Source organism: Anoplophora glabripennis, unplaced genomic scaffold (genome assembly GCF_000390285.2).
Source record: "Anoplophora glabripennis isolate ALB-LARVAE unplaced genomic scaffold, Agla_2.0 scaffold529, whole genome shotgun sequence".
NCBI lineage: Eukaryota > Metazoa > Arthropoda > Insecta > Coleoptera > Cerambycidae > Anoplophora > Anoplophora glabripennis.
This window is the reverse complement of record NW_019416645.1, coordinates 5134-17202: the sequence shown is the minus strand read 5'-3', so window position 1 is coordinate 17202 and position 12069 is coordinate 5134. Positions and strand designations below refer to the sequence as shown.

The following is a 12069-nucleotide window of genomic DNA, read 5'->3' as shown; positions in this document are numbered from 1 at the left end:
TTTAGATTTTCTCGACTGAAAATAGTGAAAATATGCGAAAGTTCAAGAATAATTATTATTAAAAGGGCTATTTTGTTTTACTTTGCCACCCTAAATATAAGAACAACAATTATAGTTCTTGTAAGAGATACTTCATTTCTATCTTTTATCTATACTCGCCGGCCAAAATTATAGATAGTGATTCATCGCTAGCTCTTGGACTAGTAAGGGGGATGACGCGTACCGGGAACGAAAATCCATTGGCGTGGCTGCGTAAAAGGCAACAAGATATAGAAAATATTGAAAAAACATAATAAAACATAACATCTAATATTTTTTACGGTTTGCTATAACCGGCACTTTGATCAATTTTAATTATTACAGCATTTTAAAACGTCCCAGTTGTGTTTTTTTAATTTATAAATTTATTATAGCCATGGAATTAGACCCCTCGTCTACGCTTATGCTATGACGTTTCTCAGGTCGGGCAAATCAAGTCCGTTTACACCCACTAAAAAAGCATTTCCCTATTCCCTACCAAGTGCAAAACACAGAGATAGAATATAGATCGACGTTCAGTGTAACTCAGTCTATACACGATTATAGATTCTACCGATGTGCATGGCGAGCGGCACAAAGATAAATAATATTGAACCGTATAGAAATCATTTTAGATTTTATACGCATTATGGTAATAGTGTTTTTATATTATGTCTTAGTGACTCTTTATAATTTCGGCAGCCGAATATACTTTTAAAAATTGGATTATAGGTTATAGTTATACAGTAAAATAGTTCCAATCATTAGACGGTACTAAAGTAACAGTTCCGTATGACGGTTCTATTTGGAACCGTTACCTGTATTTGAAATAATTTTTAACCATTTTCCGAATTAGTTTCCATTTTTGTATCATATTGTCCTTTTTCTTGTCTTTTCTTATTTTGTTGTGTCTGTCGTTTGTCTTTACATTTTATCTGACATCTGTTTTTTTTCCGTATATGTTTTTTAGTTTGTTTTGTCTATCTGTTGTCTGTCTATTCTCTTACCTTTTGCTGATTTAAAATATGGAGCTACATTTTTACACTTCTTTGAAAGATAGGTACATTTTAAAATTGGAAAAACGCAGAGTATCATTTATTATATGTACATATTTCTAAAATCGAGAAGATATTACTTTTGTACCGGGCTTTTCATAAAAAAATATCGTTGTTACAAAGTATCCCATGCAAGGGGCTAAATTTTAGCATATTTTTCTTGCGGCAACTTTTTTTGTGTAAAATGTATTAAAATCTTAACGAACGTTATAAATCGTCACAGCGTAGCCCCTTTTTGCTGTATTTTACTGTTCAACGGTAAAAGTCGTTTTATTTCAAATACATGTATTGTGTTATTAAAGTAATTTTTGTCATACATACTCTCGAAAAAAATAAAGTTAACATGAAATTTTTCAATTAAAAAAAGTTGCACACTATAAGGTCTCTTGCCAATTTGCCACTGTTTGTAATATATAAAGTCAACGGGACATACTCCGTTTCCGGAATTTAATCGCTAGCGTACAGTTCCCCTTTTGCACGTGAGGATATTTTCAATTATGATTTCTTCAGACTCGTAAAGCGGAAGTTGTAAAAAAATCGTACGTGGTTATTGACAGGTCTAGTCAAACCACTTCAAAAGATAGAACTTATGATTTTTTATATTCTAAATCGATATTAAAAAAATATATAAAACGAAGTAACAAAGCTCATTTTCAAGTCTCCAACTAAAGCGTTGTCGTTTTTTCCCCCCCAGGTGGATGCTGCGGATCTACCAAGAAGGTGGCGGTCGTGGGCGGTTGGGCGTGGGCCTGGTGGTGCGTCACCGACGTCCAACGGCTTTCGCTGGAAGTGATGACCCTAAACCCGCAATGCGAGAGCGTGGAGACGGCTCAAGGGGTGCCGCTGTCGGTGACGGGGGTGGCCCAGTGCAAGATCATGAAGGCCGACGAGCTACTGCAGACCGCCTCCGAGCAGTTCCTAGGCAAGACGGTGAAGGAGATCAAGATGACCATCCTGCAGACGCTGGAGGGCCACCTTAGAGCCATCCTAGGTGAGTTTTTTATCTCCTGGGAGAGAGTAACAGAGGGAAGGGGACAGTTATTAAAAAACTGCTTATGCAAAGCTGGACCGTTCATGCCATTTAAAAAAAAACAATCGCTAAAGTGTCCTTTTTTTTTTTAAATGAATAGCTAAAAAGTCACTTTTCATTATGGTGTAATTTGGTCCATTTTTATGTTAAAATAGTCACTTTTGATTCACTTATTTCTTTTTTCGCTTTACCACTTTATTTTTTAATATTGTTAACCATATTGGCGTAATACTATCGAGAGAGAGAGTATTATTATAGGAATAATCCCCACGTGCCAATTTTTCTTCAATTTAAAAGCCGTAATATCAATTAAGAACGCTCTCTTGACTAAGACCCCAAATTATTAAGGAGATCCGTTCAGTCCATATCAGCGAGTACGTCAACTAATTTTGCATTTTGCTGTGATGGAAATTCCCGCAGCTAAATTGTTATGACGCAAAGTTCAATTTCAAAATAATTCGCAATGTTGTTTTCTCGATTTCTCACATCTAAATCGATTCTTTACTAACGTCTAATACAAGGCGTTCTAAATTCAGGAAAAGTTAATAAGGTACATAATAATTAAAGAAATATCTCTATATTTGTTAGATATTTACAACTTTTTGCTCTTTATTAAGTATACTGTATTTTTACAGTACAGTATCTCATCTTATTAGCTTTGATATTCTCACAAAGTGTCATTAACAGATGATTGCCAGACCTTGGCCACCAATAGACAAGTTAAAGTTCAAACTACAGCCAAGGATATTAATAAAACTAAAGTGACATCATTTCCTATTACATATATTTCAAAAAAACATTTCGACCTAATTCTTTTATACTCAACTGTAAAAAGTTAATACATTGTTAATTTTAAAAAAATCAAGCAAGGACAGTTTTCTACTTCTGAAGGTGTAGCCACATAAATAACATAAAAATTACTTTTTTTACCGTGTTAAATACCATTTATGTAATGTCTGACATTCCGAGATAAAAGAAGGTTAAAAAGGCCAACTATACAGGGTGTCCCGGTACTTGATACAAAAAGTCGAATACAAATAGATGAAATCAAAATAATATCAGTTCTTCATATAATTTTTTTTCATATGGGCCTCCGTTAACAAGTTACGGGCTCTCAAAGGTGAAAATTAAAAAGTTATTTTTATTTACAGTCTATAAACTATTAATTTCAGCATGATGCAAATTTGGTGACCGATAACACATCCGTACAACTTGTTTTTGATGTTGTAAAAACTGATATTATTTTGATTTCATCTATTTGTACTCGACTTTTTTGTATCAAGTACCGGGACACCCTGTATAATAATCAATTGGTGTTTGATGTAACAAAAAAGTCGAAATAGTAAATGTAGTAAATGTTATTATTAGCTTTACAAAGAACACAAAAAAAAAACAAAGATAACGCATCTCGAGCCTAACACCTAGGTACCACTTTTTGTAAAATCTCAATGACCACTTGCAGCCGTGCATATAATTATCCGATTTCAAGGTGATGCATGCAAAAACGACGAGGAAGTGATTTGCCCTCGCCCTTCAACTCATTACTCGTCGAATTCGTTGGCAGCTTTCGACCATATTAATTAATAAGAACGTCTTTAGAAATTCAGCAATGTCCAATGCCAAAGTGATAAAAGTAAAGGTAAATGTGTGCTAAAAATACAGCGAGATCGTTTAGTAAATATTTCTGTTATATTACAGACAGGTTCGATTGTTTACCTTCGAAAGATCGCGTTTAAAGACGAGGAAATTACTTGAGAGTTAAACAAATCGTTGCACTACATCGAATCCAGTTAATAATAGGTGTTCAAGATAAAGGCAATAAATAAAAATTCTATATTTACACTGATGTGTTGGATCCGTCAAATTATAATTAACTATTTTTACATAGCATTTCGTAGACTGCTTAATTAATCTGTGTATTCTAGAAGTTAGCAACAATTCAGGGTTACAATTATTATTGTATATTTGTTCGTTGTATTTCACAACGGAAAATACGGTGACGTCTACCACAGAACAGTAAAGGATTTCAATTCATTTAATTTACGTAATTTTTACGTAACTGTAATGACGTCTTTCAATGCTAAAGATGATGACTGTTTTCAGTTACAAAAAATGCTTTGGAGGTGTTTTTAATTTTTTAGTAATCCATTTTTCTGTCCCGACACAAAAGAAAAGATGAGGAAAAATCGTTTATTGCTTATGTATTGATTTTATCTGCGTCCTGTTTTATTACTTTACGCGAGGTGAGTTTATTTATCGCTGTAATGTGTACATAGCAAAATCCATAAATCGATAACAACGTTCTTAATGAAATATTCTCAGTTCTGTAACATACAGGGTGTTTCCCCTCAGAAATATTTTAGACTATTTATAGGAAACCTGCATACAGTGGCGCACAAATTAATAATGAATACTCTTATCTATTTAGAAAAAATATGTAGGTGGTGATGTAGGTTAGTTAATCTAGCCGTAAGTGTCTTGGTTATTTTTTTTATCCAAGACGCGACAACACTGTCACGTAGTTTTCAATATATTTCTGTATACTCATGCTTTTTTGATATTAAAACAAAAACGACATTTTTGAAAGAAAAAATATTATCACAAGGAAATTTTCAAGCTCTGCTCGCTGCTAAGTTTCGACCACCCCGTGTACTCGACTAGATAAAAACACACACACACACACACATTCGATTCGATGTGATATAATTTTATTTACCAGCCGTAATAAAACCGAGAATAAAACATTTGACATTATTTGCGACCATAACTTAATTAGACAATTACCTACGTTTTGTGCTGCTAATCTTTGCCTCCCATTCTGTCAATTGCTGCATAGTTAAGTTGATATTTTTCCGTGACGCTGTCTTCTCAATACAGCTAATAAGAACAAAAGTGACATTAAGTACTTATTAGATCAGTGAAAGTGACCCCTGGTGAATATTTGCAACGGTATGGTATTGATCAGACTTGTAGAAGTCACTTTGGTTATCGGAATTACCTTCCTGGTCGTGCAAAGGTAACAATTGCGGGGAATGGTGTGGCAATTGCATAAAAAATTGTCAAATTTTTGTTAAAAGTCATATTTGTCATTCTAAATGTGTAATTTCGATGAAAGAATAAAAAAACGTAGGCTTCTTGATTATTTAATAACACTTTGGTCATTAAAACAATACAATTTTTCCAAATGAAAATAGAGTCCTATTAAAGAAGTAGTAAATCTAACGTGCCCATTTCGAATTATTTCACTTACTAGTTTTTAAATTATTTAAAAAAAATTAAAATATTTTTGAAGTTTAACACCCTGTATCTTTTTAACGAAGCGTCCTAGATAAAAAACTTTATAGGAAAGAGCCCCCTTAAAATTCACTACGGAATACGAGGTTTAATTTTTTGGTCACCATTTGTGAATCACCCTGTATACATATAAATATAAAACCATCCTCACCTAAAAATATTTATAAATGTTGAAAGTGTAAGGGTAAATTTAAAAAAAGTCCATCACAAGCTTAATAACGATTGCCCTATTGCCGTGATATACGTAGTCAATGTTCCTTTATATTTTGTTTTTGTGTAATACCACTATTTTTTTTTGACCTACACCTCGGGACTCCAAAATAAAATTTTAATCTCTCGAAAATACCCAACAAAGGGATGGGAGCTTTGTTAATAAAACACCCTATATTCCAATACAGGATCGTTACCGGTTTTTTTTTTTTTTATCAAATCGCTTTAATATTTAAAGCTAAAGTGTATCGACTGACCTGGTGGTGGGGAAAGCCTGGCAAGTTCACCAAACCGAGCATCTGATCGACGCCAGCTCAGTGCCTTGCTGAGAATACCGGCCAACAATAAAAGCACCGACCGACAAGGCGCTTCGCACCTCCAATTAATTTTTCAAACGGTTTCCGTTACCTTACGCAACTACATTGTTTCTCACATCTAATAAAATTTCTCCGTACAAGTGCGTCAAGTCGAGCAACGTTCCCCGCGATCTCGCTTTGTTTTTCCAAAGCCACGCGGTTTCTTTGTGCAAGGCAAGGGGATAAAAACAAGTGTCGGTGGTTTTCTACGGTTTTCGAAAAGTTCGCGAGCCATGGAGCTGCTGTGGATGAGTTTGATCAACCTTGGGCTCACCGTGGGTGTCACTTATACCGTCTTGGCAAGGTATCGATCTTTTTTTTTTTAATTTACTGAGATTGATTTTGTTCATTTAAAATGCGGTTGTACCGGATGATAAATTATTGTTATCTTGCCGGTGCTGAAGTAAAATTCCATCATATTCGCTGATTGTAGATATTTTAGTACCTTCTTGATGTGCTGTTTTATACATTTTAATTTTTTTCAATAAAACGTTACCGACAATATAAATTCGTTACAGAAAAAAATGTGATCTTGTCAATTTTATTCGAGCATTTTCATCTATAAACATATTTGTCTTGCCCTACATTCTTTCCATGTAATTTGTGTCAATGTTTGAATTAATAACTAATACATAGATATTACTTAACTGGATTCGTAAAAAAACATTATTAAAAACAACGAGAATTATCAGCGTATAAAATTCAGGGTCGTGTGTCACGTATATTTACTGATGAATTGTTTAAAGTGATTCTATTTACGTCATACGGGAAAACGTCAAGTGAAAATTATTGTAAAGTATTATTTGCTGCACACCCAGTACATATACTTTCTTTAACCTCACAACTACTTGTTATCGAACGCCCCTTTCAGGAAAACTGTGTTAATCAAATTAGTTCCTCATTGTCTAGCCGGCCTTGAAATCCGGCACGCCCACCAGATTTGAGTCTATTATAGCCAGGAGTTGAAATGGACTCTAATAAATTTTAATAAATATGTCAACGATAGATGGCAGGGTATAAAGATAAAAGGTCTGCCCATATTGCAAAAAATAATTTTGCAAACTTAAGGTGCATATAGAAATATGCATCTGAAACAAGATAACTTCTTTTTTATTCTCTGAAAGACAGGCTTTCTATTAACAGGGACATACTAGTCCAGTCGGGTTGTCATTTAACCGGGAAAAAATTAGGGACCACAATTTTATTGTTCTAACCTTTAGGGGGGAGGTCAATAGTAGTGTAAATTCAGAATCGCCACTGAATTCCACCCCTGCATCAGCCGCCATCTTGAATTTAAGGAAAAATCGTTTTTGCTCAATATCTCGGCCATTTTCAACTTCAAGGACTTAAGTTGTTGCAAATGCGATTTCCTACAACTTCTTTATATACAAATTTTATCGCGCGATCCATATTTTTCAAGTTAAGGGGGAAAATAGTGACAAAGTATAATTATTGAATTATCTCGTTTGTTATTGACTATACGACATAAATGTACATAAACAAAGTTGGAAAGAATTATATTTTCTACAATTTTGATCTCCTTGATTTTTTCGCTACTACCAACATTTAAGGTCCTACGCTTGCGGTAAAGGCGCAGAGCAATATGAAAATCATTTTTGCAAATTCTTTTCCACACCACCACCGGGGTAGAGTTTCAGTCGTGTTTTTTTTACGTGATATCCCCAATAGGCCTAATCCACGTGTCATTGCTTGCAAGATAGTTGCGACTTCCGCCGTCTTCCTCTTTATACAAGTTTCTTGCAAGCGTTAAAGGTGTAAGCCATGTTTTTTTAAAATTTATTTTTTCTTGTAAAGTTTGGACGGCCAGAAGCTCTTGTCTTGAGATGTCGTTGTCGCTACTAATTCATTTTTTTCTTCTTTGACGATGATCCTGACAAATGAACATCGTCGGTTTCCTCTTCGCAGTCGTCGACCTTCAAGAATTACTCGATGATGATGATGAGGACGATGATGATATCATCACAAATCCTGCTGAATCAACTGAATGTACCTACAAGTGCAGGTTTTTTAAATGTTTTATTTAAAAGCCCGAGAAAAAACTCCAAAGAAATCCAGAAAAAAACTCCGGCGGAAAAGACCGGGGAAAGAGTCCGGGGGAAAAGTACGGGAAAAAAGTCCGGGGGAAAAGTCCGGGGAGAAGTCCGGGTAAAAAAGTCCGGGGAAAATTCCGGGGAAAAAGTTCGGGGGAAACGGTCCGGGTAAAAAGTCCGGCAAAAAAGTCCGGCAGAAAGTCCGGGGAAAAACTCCGTGAAAAAAGTTCGGGGAAAACTCCGGGTAAAAGTCCGGCTAAAAGTCTGGGTAAAAAGTCCGGGTAAAAAGTCCGGGTTAGACAATCCGGTTAGACAGTCCGGATGTTTCAAATTGTTTATAAGCAAAAAACGCACGTTTTTTTAATGCATAATTGAGAATGTTAATGTCAAAAAACCGGTGATATTTTTTAATAGGTCGCTTAATTACGTCTTTAAGATAACAAAGACGCTTTCAGAATCATGTCAGGTTGAAAATTAACGCCTGTACAGAGGCTTAAAGTTCATAACTTTTGTAACCTCCGTTATAAACAAATTGAATTGTGCGAAAATTATTGCACCTACAGTGCACTTTTGGCACACTTTTAAAGTAGGTATGACAAAACCCTCAACTTGTCATAGGTTTTATAAATTTTAACAATAAATGCGATAGTTATAAACAAATTAAAAAATGGGCACTTTTCTTGTTTTTTTGCAATAACTTTTTTATTTATTAACCGATTTTAATTTAACAAGTCTCATTTTGTAGATAATTTTACTCCCTACAAACTGTCTGAGAGTCACTTTTCGCTAAAATTGATGGTTTTCCCTGCAAAGTGAAAAAACTGTTTTCCTCACTTATTTGTTTAAATAGAAAAGTTAGCTAATAAAAGTTTTTGACTCACGAGATGAGAGATGTCTTGTATTATGTTCCTTTTCACAATTTTACAATAATCTGGTGGATAGGACTTTTTTCGAGTTTCTCTTTTATTTTCGCTAATTTTCCTGGTGTAATAACAAAATCGCTGTATATAAAGAATAAAGTGTCGTTCTTTTTAATACTATAGAAATATGTTATTAAGGAAAGTACTTTACAATTGAAATTTTAATTTGTGTAAGCATAAACTTTCGTAGAGAGGGACGGTAAAATATTTTTATTTTTCATTTTACTACAAAAAATATTACATTAAGTTTTTTGTTTGTCTTTAAAATGCGTTTGGTATGGAGAACTTTCATGTTGTAGGTACTGGATGATTAGAAAATATTAAAATCTTTATACAATAAACTGCCTTTGTTTTTGAGTACGGAAATATGTTATTAACGAAAGTTGCTCACAATTGAAATATATATGTATTATGTACGATTTTCTAAACTGTAAAAGTTTCAAATATTTTTATTCTTAAGTATTTTTTTTCATACATGCACAGAAAGTGCAGCAAGATATTTGAATCGATTGCAATTACAATTACATGCTTTTGTGCTGCACATTGCACAATTGCAGGCAGCTGGTAACTCTTCGGGAGGTGGTATTAAGATGTTTACCCTCTCTGGCAACAGTAGATCGTCATTAATAAAAAATCCATATGAAGTTGGGTCTAATTCGTTCATATGTGAATTTAAAACATTCGTTTGAATATGAACAACGTAAAAATCCCGTAAGATGTGAAGTCTAATCGAATCAAAAGTCGGTGGCAAATTTTCTATTATAGAATTTTTGTGTTTATAAATCCAAACCCTTAATTCATTAAATGATTTACAACTACAATCAACATTTCTTAGAATGTTAACTAAGAACTTTTCAGCTTTTTTCACGCTGTCTTTTATACTTATGTCGGAACAATCTGCAAAATAATTTCAAAATGAGGAAAGAAAAGTATTACAGTTATTTTGCCAAAAAGTCATATTTACCATTAGCAAAATTTCGTAAATATTCCACAGAGTTTGATTTCAAAGCTCTCGTCTTTGTGCCTACTTTGCCATGGAGAATTTTCACATTGCATTTACAGGCCGATTAGAAAATGGGTAAATATAAAAATCGTTCGGGAATAAACTGTCTTTATTTTTAACAGTAAGTACAGAAATATGCTATTAAGGAAAGTTGTTTAGAATTATTATTTCAATGCTTCTATGAGTCGGCTTCCTTTCATAGAAACGGAAGGTAAAAAATATTTATGTCATTTTAGGAGAAAAAGGCATTCTCCATTAAAATTTCTGCTTGTCTTTAAAATGCGGTTGACATGAAGAAATTTCACATGGCATGTTCAGGGGCTCAGAAAATCGGTAAATATATAAATCTTTCCAGAATAAACTGCCTTCGTTTTTAACAGTACAGAAATATGTTAAGTAAGGAAAGTTCTTTAGAATTTACATTTATATTTATTTTTACGAGAAAAAGGCATTGTTCATTTAAAATTTTTGCTTGTCTTTAAAATGCGGTTGGGACAGGAGAATGTTCACCTTGCATGTACAGGGTTATCAATAAATTGGTAAATATATAAATCGTTTTGTTTTTAACATTACACAAATATTTTATTGAGGAAAGTTACTTACAATTGAAATCTATATTATTATTTCAATTTGTGTTTGAATCGGTCTACTTTGATAGACACGGACGGTACAAAATTTTAATTTTTCGGTTTACTACAGAAAGGTACCCTTCATTAAAATTTTTGTTTCTGTTTAAAATGCGGTTGGTATGGAGAACTTTCACTTGGCATGTACAGGGTGATCACAAAATCAGTAAATATATAAATTCTTCAAGAATACACTGCCTTTGTTTTTAACATTATACAAATATGTTATTCAGGAAACTTGTTTAGAATTGACATTTAATTTATTGAGTTTTCCCTCGGACTTTTCGCCTAGAAATATCTCCCCGGTCTTTTTCCCGGCCCTTTTTCCTGGACCTTTTCCCCGGACTTTTTCCCGGACATTTCCCTGGACTTTTCCCCGGTTATTTTCTTTTATTATTTGAAATAGTCTGAAAGATATTTGCTACAAATTTTAAAAACGCTTTGGAGGGATACGTGTACGTTTTTTGGGGAGATCCAAATATTTCTACTTGCGCCTTTAAATAAAACAATTAAAAAACCTACAAGTGTAAGTAGAAATATTCGAATCACCCCAAAAAATGCATATTATGTAATTCCTTCAGAGCGTTATTAAATAGCTAACAAAATATTGAAAAACCAAGTTTACTTTGCCTTAATATGTAAAAAAAAAATAACTTTTTAAATGAGCGATAGCTTCACTTATTTATTTAATAAGAGTAAAATAATTCCGAAATTGAAATTTTAATTAATATTTCGTTTAACAATAATTTTTGTGACATTTTTGTAAATTAAAAAAATTTAAGTATAAAAGATGCATTTTTTCTGGGGTTCCAGGGGTATTCTACGAATTCGTAAATATGCCCATTGTCATTTTTTCGTCGAGCTACCCGTTTAAAAAAAAATAAGTCTACGATGAATAGAAGCCGAGATATTGCAAAATTTTACAGCGCGCGACTCGCTTGTACGAGCTTCCCCCACCACCACGCCGGACAGTTTATTTAGCAACTACCTTCTCTTTAAAGAGCTTGTGAGTCGTTAATTTTCCACATTTTTCAATGCAATTCACGGGAAATCGTCGTAAACTATATTTTACGAAAAATTCAAGTCTTAATATTTATAAACAATTGCGCTACGATTTAAAAAAAATTTTATCTTGGCTCCTGTTGGTCGTAGAGGGTACTTTTTTTTATTTTGAAACTGTATTTTTTTGCCAGCTATCCATTCCATCTATTTTCAGTGAGATAGCATAAATAGCAACAATGTTATTCAAATTGTTTATAAGCGAAAAACGCACGGTTTCTTAATGCACAATTTGAGAATGTTAATGTCAAAAAAACCGTGATATTTTTTAATAGGTCGCTTAATTGCGTCTTTAAGATTACAATGACGCTTTCAGAATCATGTTTGATTGAAAATTAACGTTTGTACAGAGGCTTAAAGTTCATAACTTTTGGAGCCTCCGCTATAAACAAATAGAATTGTGCGAAAACTATTGCACCTACAGCGCCCACTTTTGGCACACTTTTA

General features: G+C 33.6%; 1 protein-coding gene across 2 annotated transcripts in view; it reads left to right on the top strand.

Annotated features, from left to right (window-relative positions):
* Positions 1-12069, top strand: part of LOC108909647 (flotillin-2) — a 309055-nt gene that overhangs the window by 292099 nt on the left and 4887 nt on the right. Inside the window, exon 2 of one of the 2 annotated variants that reach the window (XM_018714036.1) lies at positions 1768-2064. In XM_018714036.1, the coding sequence (XP_018569552.1) occupies positions 1768-2064 (297 nt within the window). Of the gene's footprint in view, positions 1-1767; positions 2065-5948; positions 6268-12069 lie in introns of those variants that run through there. The other variant, XM_018714037.2, reaches the window with a different exon arrangement.